The 13,220-nt window shown below is 40.9% G+C and overlaps 1 protein-coding gene and 1 pseudogene across 2 annotated transcripts in view; one reads left to right on the top strand and one right to left on the bottom strand.

The window, feature by feature from the left end:
* LOC135549563 (rasGAP-activating-like protein 1) overlaps nucleotides 1-3,431 on the bottom strand; it is a 36,823-nt gene extending 33,392 nt beyond the window's left edge. For both annotated transcript variants that reach the window (XM_064979680.1, XM_064979767.1), the window contains exons 1-4: nucleotides 3,324-3,431; nucleotides 2,980-3,036; nucleotides 990-1,103; nucleotides 464-525 (exon numbers count right to left, since the gene is read on the bottom strand). In XM_064979680.1, the coding sequence (XP_064835752.1) occupies nucleotides 464-525; nucleotides 990-1,103; nucleotides 2,980-3,036; nucleotides 3,324-3,388 (298 nt within the window). In that variant the 5' untranslated portion in view covers nucleotides 3,389-3,431. The remainder of the gene's footprint in view (nucleotides 1-463; nucleotides 526-989; nucleotides 1,104-2,979; nucleotides 3,037-3,323) is intronic.
* Nucleotides 3,432-4,708: 1,277 nt separating this feature from the next.
* Nucleotides 4,709-12,907, top strand: LOC135557049 (protein DGCR6-like; annotated as a pseudogene).
* Nucleotides 12,908-13,220: the final 313 nt, after the last annotated feature.

Below are 13,220 nucleotides of genomic sequence, written 5' to 3'. Positions count from 1 at the left end.
AATGAGAAGGAAGCTGTTTGGCTCATAGGGACGAATCAGTAGGGAAGAGTATGTGATAGTATGTGTATATAGTATGTAATAGTATGTGTATATCAAACTAACAAGCATAGTCGTCAGAAAATGAATCTCTAGATTAACCTATGGATTTGTGAGAACACACTGGCAACCTTTCCCAGCAACAGGATCTAAAAAAGACCCAGCTCTTCAATCACAGTGACCTACATGGCAGAGCCTTCCTCGGAGTCATGGGAATAACCCCTCTCTGATGACCCTTTGCTCTTTTGGTTTACCCTCTCTAGCATGGCATAGACAGAGAAGTAGACCCACAACCGTAGCGTGACAATTCTGTAAATCAATAAGCATTTAGGTGTGTTTCTGTGCTGGTAGTTTTTCCCATCATCTCAGTGCCACCCACTCATTTAAAGCCACAAACAGTATTATGACATATAGTGATCAGGTTTACCTTTAACCTTGGCCCCGATGGCGTCTTTGCTCAGCGATATCTTTCCAATGATGTCATCATGGCTAGGGCAAAAAAAGGGAGAACATATGTCACAATGAACAAAAACGTATAATTGAAAATAAGGGTCTTCACATGAGGTATTTTCAAAAAAGGACTTAACATCCTATAAAGTGACCTCATAATACAGTAAGAATATATGCATAGACTGAGGAGGTTGTTGATCAGGAGACTGAGATAGTATTTAATTTCTCAATCTGTGGTACCATCTGTATGTTGATGTTTGTTTAGTGAAAGCTTTCAGGTTTTTCCAAAACACACATCCATGATTCTTCACCCAGTCAGTCTGGATACAAAACTCTAAAATCACAGCCTCTAGTAAACAAGCCAACACAATCATGAACATCTCTTCAATTACAAAACTATGATAACTCTACCGGTTCAACCCTGTTTATACACAATTATCAACTCACTTGTCGACACAAACACTACAATATTTCTCTCTGACAGATGTTAAAGACAATCTTACCCAATGGTGTCCTCATCCATGACATAGAAGGAGAGCGAGTGGAACCCCGTCGGGAGGTGCAGTGTGTATTCTTCTCCCCAGAAAGGGTTGAGGTTCTTCCACACTGTGGCTGTCCTGCAAGGTAACAGTGCAAATAATAGGGACCGTAACCACAGCAAGTACTACATGACCCTTATTTCTTATTTCTTATTCATAACAATAATCCCTTTCATTGTGAATGTCAGTAACAATGAAAGACAACAATCTACAATGAAGTCTGTGTGCGGAATATTGCGATGTGTTGAAAGTAATGATACGGTGACAGAATAACAATGCAATAACTTCAAAAAGGCAGTGTGTGGAATAACAAAGTACAAGTCTATATGCAATCATTTTTAAATCAGCCTTTTCATTATGAAACATTAACTACTGCAAATGCTCTAACCATAAACTGGAGATTGCAAACCTGCTGTCTAGACATGAAATTGAGGAATATGCCAATGGGTAGCAGGAAGGTCTATTTTCATCAGTAATGTGCATCCCTTTATTACAATGAAACTCTGTTTTTCCAGACACCATTACCCCACAGCAGGGTCAAAGCACCAAGGTGTCCAGAATGCACACAGTCAATGAGTCAGTGAGCTGATAATGAGACAACCAGAGACTGATGCAGATCTCTGCAGTCAGTCAACCCTCCAACTCCTCTCATTGTGGGAGAGGAAACAACTAAATGTAAAGACAAAACAAATGCATTTTATCAACCGCTGAAACATCAGTTTATCAGAAAAGAGATGTTGGGAGTCTTGATTAGCCGGGGGTTCTTTTTATTTGTTTTTTTACCCCCTTTTTCATGGTATCCAATTGTTAATAGTTACTGTCTTGTCTTATCGCTACAACTCCCGTACGGGCTCGGGAGAAACAAAGGTCGAGAGTCATGTGTCCTCCGAAACACAACCAAAACAAGCCGCACTGCTTCTTAACACAGCGCGCATCCAACCCGGAAGCCAGCCGCACCAATGTGTCGGAGGAAACACCGTACACCTAGCGAACTGGTTAGCGTGCACTGCGCCCGGCCCACCACAGGAGTCGCTAGCGCGCGATGAGACAAGGATATCCCTACCGGCCAAACCCTCCCTAACCCGGACGACGCTAGGCCAATTGTGCATCGCCCCATGGACCTCCCAGTCGCGGGCGGCTGCGACAGAGCCTGGGCTCGAACCCACAGTCTCTGGTGGCACAGCTAGATCACTGCGCCACCCGGGAGGCTTTGCCCGGGAGCTTTGATTAACTCGTTAGTCATTCCACATGAGGACAATGCAACAGGTAATGAACCAGGGAACATAGTTCCCAAAAGACAACAAATGAAACATATGGGACATTTATATACAGAGTATACTTGTGTGAACACACACACAGCCAAACCCCGGGCAATGCGCGGCATGAACCATCAGCCTTCCATGCCCCTGCCAGGAGCCAGGAATGGGAACGGGAGCTCCCTGCAATAATTTATGCCCCCTCTCCATGGTTACCTACTGGTGTCTTAAAGGCCAGCCCTGGATCAGGTTCAATTGCACTTGGGGGTGCTCAACCTAAGAACACCACAGTCCTTATCAGTGATCACACACCTAGCCTACTATACCACACTCCTGCCATGCTAGCCTGTATAAAACATAGCGGGGTACCCAAAGTCCAGCAACCGACTCCTTCATTATACATCCTGTTCCTATCCTGTTCTGAATTCAACATGTGTGAGAGCAATCAGAGGTTTGGCATAGAGTAAAGACAACATGATAGGATACAACACTGTTTCCTATGAACTGATAAATATGTTTTGCCATTGTATTAACAGTAGGGCCCTATCAGTTTTAACGTTTTTGGCAGCAGCATGCCACTTGCTGTCACATACAATTCTGAAGTAAACGTTTAGCCCATTTATCAATCACATTTATGAAACTGTCAAATTAAGCAGCAAACAAAAAAAGAACGCATATGACTGATATGATGGACTCACCTGGCCACAACTTCATTGTCAACTTTTACAATGCAGTATGGGTCACTGGTCCCAGAGCTTGACAGATCAAAAAAATAGATATGTTTAAAGATGGAATGAAGGTAGCAGAGGAAACCTACAGATATGCTCTTCCCTTATCAGTTGCGAAATACATTATTGATAGAAATATCTTAAAAACCTGTCAAGTCTAGGCTACTTGGAGTCACATTTTACCACCAATATCTCAATAAGTGCTGTAAAACAAAGGTATGCTTAACTTCCAAACAAGTGTACATCCTCGTATACGAGAAACATAAATAAGCAAACAGGAGTAATTTGCATAAGTACAATTAAGACATACTTACACGTCTTTGACTGGAAGGTTCCTGCCCTCTACAATACGGAAATATAGGGATGTGTTTTTGGCCATTTTTGACAAATGAGAATGGTTTTGCCACTTATTTAATCTGCACATCCGTAATCCTTTCAACGGTGCTCCCTATGGTGCTCGCCTCCTCCGCAACTGGGTCCTCTTCATTTCTGGCACCTTTTGCGCATGACGGCGTATCGTGCCTATGTTATAATCAATGAGCTATCGTTTTCAATGTACAGTAGTCTTATTTGATACAGAATTAACAGCAACGTTGCAAATTTATAAGAGTAAGGTAAGTAAAGTAAGCAAACAGTGTTATAAAATGTTTGGGTGGAAACAACCCAAAGAAAAACAAAATATGTAAAGTATAGTGCCAATTACTAATTACTGCCATTTACTTTCCTAATTTGGGTAATTTCAAGAAAATAATCATCCCATGCGTTCTTTTTTAATTTCCAGATGAAATTGGCATTTGTAGCCTATATCATACTACTATTTTACAACAACAAAATGCAGTGGCTACTTTTAAAAACATTACATCTTTAGGCGTCATTGCCTTCTCATCAATCTACACACGACTTGCTGAAATGACGCGACAGATCAACCTGTGGAAACTGTAGAATCTTCCCTCGATTGACAATGTACAGCGCGCCATCTGGCGGACGAATTTAGCTCCTGCTAGTTCTCGCGACCCCTACACTTGCTTTTGTCGCTGTAAAATAATAGTTTCATATTTCCATTTAACGTTTATCTTTGCTAATATGATAAATACCACGAATGATGACAAACTGCAATTAAATAAAAGTAATAAATAAAGTCTAAAATATTAATTACAAGCAGGTATCTTATAGATAACAAACACTTCCATGGGTAGTGCAAATAGGAATCCTTGGCCCTACCCTAAACCATAACCCTAACCGCTACCCTTACCCTAACATTAACCATTTTAAATGTCAACTTCAATGGGGTTATGTCAGAGTTGAGACCTCCCAAGCACAAGAGGTTGGTGGCACCTTCATTGGAGAGGACAGGCTTGTTTGTGGTAATAGCTGGGGCAGAATTAGTGAGATGAACATAGTGGGATGAACATAGTTTGATGTTTGATGCCATTCCATTTGCTCTGTTCCAGCCATTATTATGAACCGTCATCCCCTCAGCAGTCTTCTGTGGTTCCAAGGATTTGGTTTAGACTTTTCTGTCCTTCCACAGGCAGAGCATCCGAGCATCAGTCGCTGGCCTCCAACTACAGCAGGAATGCACACTACTTTGTGTATACTGCATTTTGATGAACTTCTAAAGATAACTGTAGCTAGGTACCTATGTGGTTCCTCAAAGCTTTTACAGGAAAGGGTTTGCTAAATGCTAATAACCTATGCTATGGCTGAGAGTAAAGCTAGCTAGCTAGCAAGCATGTTTGATTGCTAGCACGGATCTAGCTGAGAAAACTAAACTCCCATACATCAGAACTACAAACCCTTATCAAAGATTTGCCCAGGTAACCATCCCAACCCAGCATCATTGGATAATCTCAATTGCATTTCCTTCATTTCTCGCTTCCTCTCTCCTCGCCGCCTCCGCATTTTTAAACCCATTGGATGAGAAGGTCAGATGTCCCTTCCCATATACCTTTTGCTTTGAGAAGGTGAGGAGAGAGGGCACGAGGAATCAAGAAAATTCAATTGAGATTCTCCCTGTGTCTTACGTGCGTTCATGGTTCCTAACTATTTACAGTTGTTAGATGTCAGAAGCATGTCAGAATTTTTTTATTGGACAAGTTTAGGTAGAACCACGCCATTTCGGTCGTTTTGGTTCCTAGTGAATAGGGAGTTACAGAAACGTGACTTGACCTCTGTTTCCAGGTCCAGGAAGTAATCTCTGTTTATTGTTTTACCCCCATGTCCAGCTCCTTCCAGCAGCGCCTATCCTACACCACACTGAGTTACCTGGCTCTGAGACTCATAGATGGAACAGCGTATGACATAGTATAGGGACTCCTGGATGTCCAGCACCTGAATCTGTACAACCAGAGACAAAATCTGCACTGTGAGCATCAAGGTCTCTCTCTCTTTAGGTTTCACATGTTCTCTGTCTTATCAAAACACACTTGAGTGTATGTTAGTGTGGCATTATACAAGGGACCTGAGGGATTTCACCATTACAATGTCTCAATATTATCTTCCTCATGCCCAGTACTCAAGCAGGATTTGATTCGTAAGCATAAAGAAGCCCTGCAGGTTTGCAAGTCACACAACCTTGTAGTTATGTAAACAAATAGACAAGGAGAAACAGAAGTATGGAATTGACAAAGCATCATACCATTATTAAAATTCAGTTTGTGGACTGACTGCAAACACATGTTATTGATGTGCTGTTAAATGATCCCAAACATCCTTCTATATCACAGCCACAGAACTGATTTCTATTGTTCATGTCTTAGGACATAATTGTCTCTATCAGGCTCTGGAGATTCAAGTGAGAGAGGAACAGATGATGGATGACAAGATTTTGGTGGAGATGGAACAAAAGGTTATAAACCAGCAGAACACCAGGGTTCTAAGTAACCACCAATCCCCAGTTGAATCAACACTTTGTAAATGTACATTCTAGTGCATATGGCAGATACATGAACACAATGGTGCAATGTCCTTGTGTGCCTCTGTAACAGATACCCAGCAAAGACAAGAAGACTGGTCTCTGCATCAGTGTAACAGATGTGATCGTACTTCGTAACTGTCATGCGCTGTGTTTTTAAAGAAAGGACTGTCCAGCCAGTGATCCCAGGTGATTGTTGTTTATTCTGACAATAGACACAAGACAATGACTTATCAATGACCCAAGCCCAGCTCAGATAATCCCTAACATTGTGATGCAGTGTGGTCATAATGCTTCAGCAAATGTACATTACACCAGAGGTGTCGGTAGACACAATGTAAGTAACATCATGTATGTTCCTCTAACTGTTCTGAGTGCCTCTGCTGATCCTACAGCTACTGTATGCAGTAATCATGTGCCTACGAACCCTATTTATACTGTTAGCACTGAGCCGGTGTGACCTAGGAGGAAATCCACTGTGTGCAGCTCACCCTGCACTAGCATGAAGAACATGAGCACATCTACTGCTGCTAAGCTTTTGGTAAAGCAATAAAAACAAGTAAGTGTCCCAGAAGAAAAGTGCTCAAAATAGCCCATGTTAACAAATGTAGCTTAAGCTCAATAAGTTGCTAGTAACAGATGACATTCATATTCTGACTATCTCTGAAACTCACTTAGATAATACCTTTGATGATACAGTGGTAGCAATACAAGGTTATAACATTTACAGAAAATATAGAAATGCCAATGGTGGAGGTGTTGCTGTATATATTCAGAACCACATTCCTGTAAAGATTAGAGAGGATCTCATGTCAAATACCAATGAAGTAATATGGCTGCAGGTTCATCAACATCACCTAAAGCCCATTCTGGTGCGAAGCTGCTACAGACCATCAAGTGCTAACAGTCAGTATCTGGATAACATGTGTGCAATGCCTGATAATGTATGTGATGTCAATAAAGAGCTTAACTTTCTGGGTGATTTAAATATTGACTAGCTTTCACCAGGCTGCCCACTCAAGAGAAAGCTTCAAACTGTAACTAGTGCCTACATCCTGGTTCAGGTTATCAATCAACCTACCAGGGTAGTTACAAACAGTACAGGAATTAAATCATCAACATGTATTGATCATATCTTTACAAATGCTGCAGAGATTTGTTTGAAAGCAGTAACCAAATCCATTGGATGTAGTGATTACAATATAGTAGCCATATCTAGGAAAACCAAAGTTCCAGAGGCTGGGCCTAATATTGTGTATAAGAGGTCGGTAGACACACGTTTTGTAGTGATTCCTATATTGTTTATGTAAAGAATATTTGTTAGTCTGTGGTGTGTAAAGAGGAGCAAACAGACACGGCACTTGACACATTTATGAAATTGCTTATTCCAGTTACTAATAAGCGTGCACACATTAAGAAAATGACTGTAAAAACTGTTAAATCTCTGTGGATTGATGAGGATTTATAAAATTGTATGGTTGAGAGGGATGAGGCAAAAGGAATGGCAAATAAGTCTGGCTGCACAACCGATTGGCAAATGTATTGCAAATTGAGAAATCATGTGACTAAACTGAATAAAAAGAAGAAGAAACTACACTATGAAACAAAAATAAATGACATAAAGAATGATAGTAAAAAGCTTTGGAGCACCTTAAATTACATTTTGGGGGGAAAAGCAAACTCAGCTCCATCAAACTTAGCGATGCCATGTCAGCAACAAATGCTGACACTACACATCCAAGTATACAGTATCTGACCAACTTATGAAAGACAAGCATTGTAATTTTGCATTCTGTAAAGTAAAATACACCTTATGGAACAGCGGGGACTGTGAAGCAACACAAACAGGCACAGACACATGCATACACACACACACACACGATAACATGCGCACTCTACACACACATACACATGGATTTTGTACTGTAGATATGTGGTGGATTAGGGGCCTGATGGCACACAGTGTGTTGTGGAATCTGTGAATGTATTGTCATGTTTTTAAAGTTGTATGAACTGCCTTTATTTAGCTGGACACCAGGAAGAGGTTAGCTGCTGGCAGCAACTAATGGGGATCCATAATAAATACAAATACATTAGATGTGCAGGACAACACTATGTTGATGGCTGTAGATTCGTGATTCATCTGTTAGCATGGAAATAACTGAATTAGCAGGAGCTAATGCGACATTACATCTCAAGCATGCTAGCTAACTCGCTCTTACAGAACAACATACAAAGGCACATCTGTCACATTCTGACCTTAGTTCCTTTGTTTTGTCTTTGTTTTAGTATGGTCAGGGCATGAGTTGGGGTGGGCAGTCTATGTTCTTTTTTATATGATTTGGGATTTCTGTGTTTGGCCTGGTATGGTTCTCAATCAGAGGCAGCTGTCAATCGTTGTCCCTGATTGAGAACCATAATTAGGTAGCCTGTTTTTTTTATTTTCTGTTCTGTGTATTCACCGTACAACACTATTTCGTTTTGTTCGTTGTCGCTTTATTGTTTTGTTTCAGTGTTCGATTGTTCTATTAAATCAATATGGACACTTATCACGCTGCGCTTTGGTCCTCCGATCCTTCCTACTACTCCTCCTCGTCAGAAATGTGTTTACATCCCTGTCAGTGAACATTTTATCCTTCAACAAGAAAATCCATCCACCTAACAGGTGTGTCATATCAAAAAGCTGATTAAACAGCATGATCATTACACAGATGCACCTTGTGCTGGGCCAATAAAAGGCCTCTCTAAAATGTGCCATTTTGTCACACAACACAATGCCATAGATGTCTCAAGTTTTGTAGGAGCGTGCAATTAGCATGCTGACTGCAATAATGTCCACTAGAGCTGTTGACATAGAATTGAATGTTAATTTCTCTACCATAATCCGCCTCCAATGTCATTTTTGAGAATTTGGCAGTACGTCCAACCGACCTTCACAACCGCAGATCACATGAATGGCGTTGTGTGGGCGAGCAGTTTGCTGATGTCAAAGTTGTGAACAATGAGCCCCATGTTACAGACAATGAACACATTTACATTTTATTGATGCACAGAGATATCGTGACAAGACCCTGAGGCCCATTGTCGTGCTATTAATCAGCCGCCATCCCCTCATGTTTCAGCATGATATTGCACGGCCCCATGTCGCAAGGATCTGTACACAATTCCTGGAAGGAGGAAATATCCCAGTTCTTCCATGGCACGCGTACTCACCAGACATGTCACACATTAAACATGTTGGGATGCTCTGGATCGATGTGTACAACATTCCTTCATTCCTTGTGCTGTTGGACTACTAAATGCAAAGTAAATTGTATCGGTATATGTACTTACAGTATCTATCTAGTGCAGTTGGGACAGTGGTTGTTTGTGAGTGAATCAATTAATGTCCTCTATGTTGTTAGTGTATGCAACATGATGGACTGACTGGTTTAGATGTATATGATGTTAGAATGTATGTGTATGTGATTATTTTAATGGAGGTGATGCCAAACAAATGTCCATCCTAGATGGACAATGAAGTTTTATTCTATTCTATTCTACTCTCGCCAATATCCAGCAACTTCACACAGCCATTAGAGAGGAGCGGGACCACATTTTACAGGCCACAATCAACAGCCTGATCAACTCTATGTGAAGGAGGCGTGTTGCGCTGCATGAGGCAAATGGTGGTCACACCAAACACTGACTGGTTTTCTGATCCACGCCCCTACCTTTGTTTTAAGGTATTTGTGACCAACAGATGCATATCTGTACTTCCAGTCTTGTGAAATCCATAGATGAGGGCCTAATGAATGTATTTAAATTGATTGATTTCCTTATATAAACTGTAACTCAGTAAAATCTTTGAAATTGTTGCATGTTGTGTTTATATTTTTTTTCAGTATGCATATAGAGGACCAGTCACAAGTTTGGACACATCTACTCATTCAAGGTGTTTTTTGCAAAGGATAAGTTCATTACCAGCCCAAATAAATACTTCACACAGTTCAAGTAACAGACACATCTCAACATCGACTGTTCAGAGGAGACTACGTGAATCAGGCCTTCATGGTCGAATTGCTGCAATGTTTTGTGAGACGCATAGTAGGTGAACGGATGATCACCGCATGTGTGGTTCCCACGATGAAGTATGAAAGAGGTGTGATAATGTGGGGGTGCTTTGCTGGTGACAGTGCAATGATTTATTTAGAATTCAATGCACACTTAACCAGCATGGCTACCACAGGATTTTGCAGCGATATGCCATCCCGTCAAGAAGGAGAGTGATCAAATGACCTGGCCTCCACAATCACCTGATCTCAACCAAATTGAGATGATTTTGGATAAGTTGGACTGCAGAGTGAAGAAAAAAAGCATCCAATAAGTGCTCAGAATATGTGGGAACTTCTTCAAGGCGGTTGGAAAAGCATTCCAGGTGAAGCTGGTTGAGAGAATGCCAAGAGTGTGCAAATCTGTCATCCTGGCAAAGGCTGGATAAATATAAAATATATTTTGATTGGTTTAACACTTTTTTTGGTTACTACATGATTCCATATGTGTTAATTCATAGTGTTGGTGTCTTCACTATTATCCTACAATGTATAAAATATTAAAAATGAAGAAAAACCAGTGAATGAGTTGTGTCCAAACTTTTGACTGGTACATTTCCTGATATATATACAGTGCCTTGCGAAAGTATTCGGCCCCCTTGAACTTTGCGACCTTTTGCCACATTTCAGGCTTCAAACATAAAGATATAAAACTGTATTTTTTTGTGAAGAATCAACAACAAGTGGGACACAATCATGAAGTGGAACGACATTTATTGGATATTTCAAACTTTTTTAACAAATCAAAAACTGAAAAATTGGGCGTGCAAAATTATTCAGCCCCCTTAAGTTAATACTTTGTAGCGCCACCTTTTGCTGTGATTACAGCTGTAAGTCGCTTGGCGTATGTCTCTATCAGTTTTGCACATCGAGAGACTGAATTTTTTCCCATTCCTCCTTACAAAACAGCTCGAGCTCAGTGAGGTTGGATGGAGAGCATTTGTGAACAGCAGTTTTCAGTTCTTTCCACAGATTTTCGATTGGATTCAGGTCTGGACTTTGACTTGGCCATTCTAACACCTGGATATGTTTATTTTTGAACCATTCCATTGTAGATTTTGCTTTATGTTTTGGATCATTGTCTTGTTGGAAGACAAACCTCCGTCCCAGTCTCAGATCTTTTGCAGACTCCATCAGGTTTTCTTCCAGAATGGTCCTGTATTTGGCTCCATCCATCTTCCCATCAATTTTAACCATCTTCCCTGTCCCTGCTGAAGAAAAGCAGGCCCAAACCATGATGCTGCCACCACCATGTTTGACAGTGGGGATGGTGTGGTCAGGGTGATGAGCTGTGTTGTTTTTACGCCAAACATAACGTTTTGCATTGTTCCCAAAAAGTTCAATTTTGGTTTCATCTGACCAGAGCACCTTCTTCCACATGTTTGGTGTGTCTCCCAGGTGGCTTGTGGCAAACTTTAAACAACACTTTTTATGGATATCTTTAAGAAATGGCTTTCTTCTTGCCACTCTTCCATAAAGGCCAGATTTGTGCAATATACGACTGATTGTTGTCCTATGGACAGAGTCTCCCACCTCAGCTGTAGATCTCTGCAGTTCATCCAGAGGGGATCATGGGCCTCTTGGCTGCATCTCTGATCAGTCTTCTCCTTGTATGAGCTGAAAGTTTAGAGGGATGGCCAGGTCTTGGTAGATTTGCAGTGGTCTGATACTCCTTCCATTTAAATATTATCGCTTGCACAGTGCTCCTTGGGATGTTTAAAGCTTGGGAAATCTTTTTGTATCCAAATCCGGCTTTAAACTTCTTCACAACAGTATCTCGGACCTGCCTGGTGTGTTCCTTGTTCTTCATGATGCTCTCTGCGCTTTTAACGGACCTCTGAGAGTGCAGGTGCATTTATACGGAGACTTGATTACACACAGGTGGATTGTATTTATCATCATTAGTCATTTAGGTCAACATTGGATCATTCAGAGATCCTCACTGAACTTCTGGAGAGAGTTTGCTGTACTGAAAGTAAAGCGGCTGAATAATTTTGCACGCCCAATTTTTCAGTTTTTGATTTGTTAAAAAAGTTTGAAATATCCAATAAATGTCGTTCCACTTCATGATTGTGTCCCACTTGTTGTTGATTCTTCACAAAAAAATACAGTTTTATATCTTTATGTTTGAAGCCTGAAATGTGGCAAAAGGTCGCAAAGTTCAAGGGGGCCGAATACTTTCGCAAGGCACTGTATATATATCAGTAAATGTACATAGTGAAATTGTACACTTTGTAAATACGTCACTTGGAAGAATTTAAATTGCGATCTCAATACATATTTATGCAGTGTCAAGTGGAAACATAACCAACCCTGTTACACCTCTACATAAGCTCATACTCATAACCAGATGTCTATTCTACCAAATATAATAGATGTAGTTTGTTATCATTCTAATGTTGAAGTAATCTTGATTTTTTTTTAGTGAAATATGTGCCTTGAGTCCTAAAGAGAAAGGATTTGTAGTTTAAAGTGTTGGAAGCTAAGTGTGTTGGAAGCTAAGTGCACTGCCAGCGGGGTCAAGGGGTGAAACACAGATTGCAGTGTAGGAAAATGTCCAATAGATGGTGGTAGAGTCTCTCTGTCTCCACAATTGAAATAGCCTTGCAACACTGCAGGATTAGCCAAAGAAGACCATTATTGTAGGGTTTAAGCTGTTTCACTGGAAGCATATCCTAGAGGCAGTAGAGTGCAAACCACTTTTAAGTGTTTTTGGGCGTGCGCCATATGTAGAATTCTTCTTCTTGCAGAACTGCGCTGCTCGTTGACAATAATGGCTCGGAGGTTTCATGTTCCCTTCTTGTCATTTGAGAAGTTGACAATGCAGATGAACCGGCTCAAAATGATACTTCAACTTCTACAGAAAGAGTCCCAGTATGGAGGCCTGTCCTGAGAGACAGACAGGGTCTGATTGTGTGAAAGCACTGGATACTAAAAGAGCATATCCAAGAGTGGATAGACACAAGAGCATCCTGTCCTGGTGTTAATGAGAGCTTGAGCAGGGCTCAGGATACACATTCTCTTCCAACATGTTGAGGTGCATGTTCTCAGGGGCTGTGTGTGTTCAGTTCAATGCACATGGAAACCAAGACGTTGTATTTCTTTGTGAATCTATGTAGAAATGACTGGATGACAGTGGGGCTGTGAAGAGAGTGCAGGAATTTGAAGAATCACTGAAGGCTGTAGATACTTTTGCATTTGTGTTG

Source organism: Oncorhynchus masou, chromosome 1, assembly GCF_036934945.1.
Source record: "Oncorhynchus masou masou isolate Uvic2021 chromosome 1, UVic_Omas_1.1, whole genome shotgun sequence".
NCBI classification, from domain to species: Eukaryota; Metazoa; Chordata; class Actinopteri; order Salmoniformes; family Salmonidae; genus Oncorhynchus; species Oncorhynchus masou.
The sequence above is the reverse complement of the archived record's forward strand: the minus strand, read 5'-3'. Positions and strand labels throughout refer to the sequence as shown.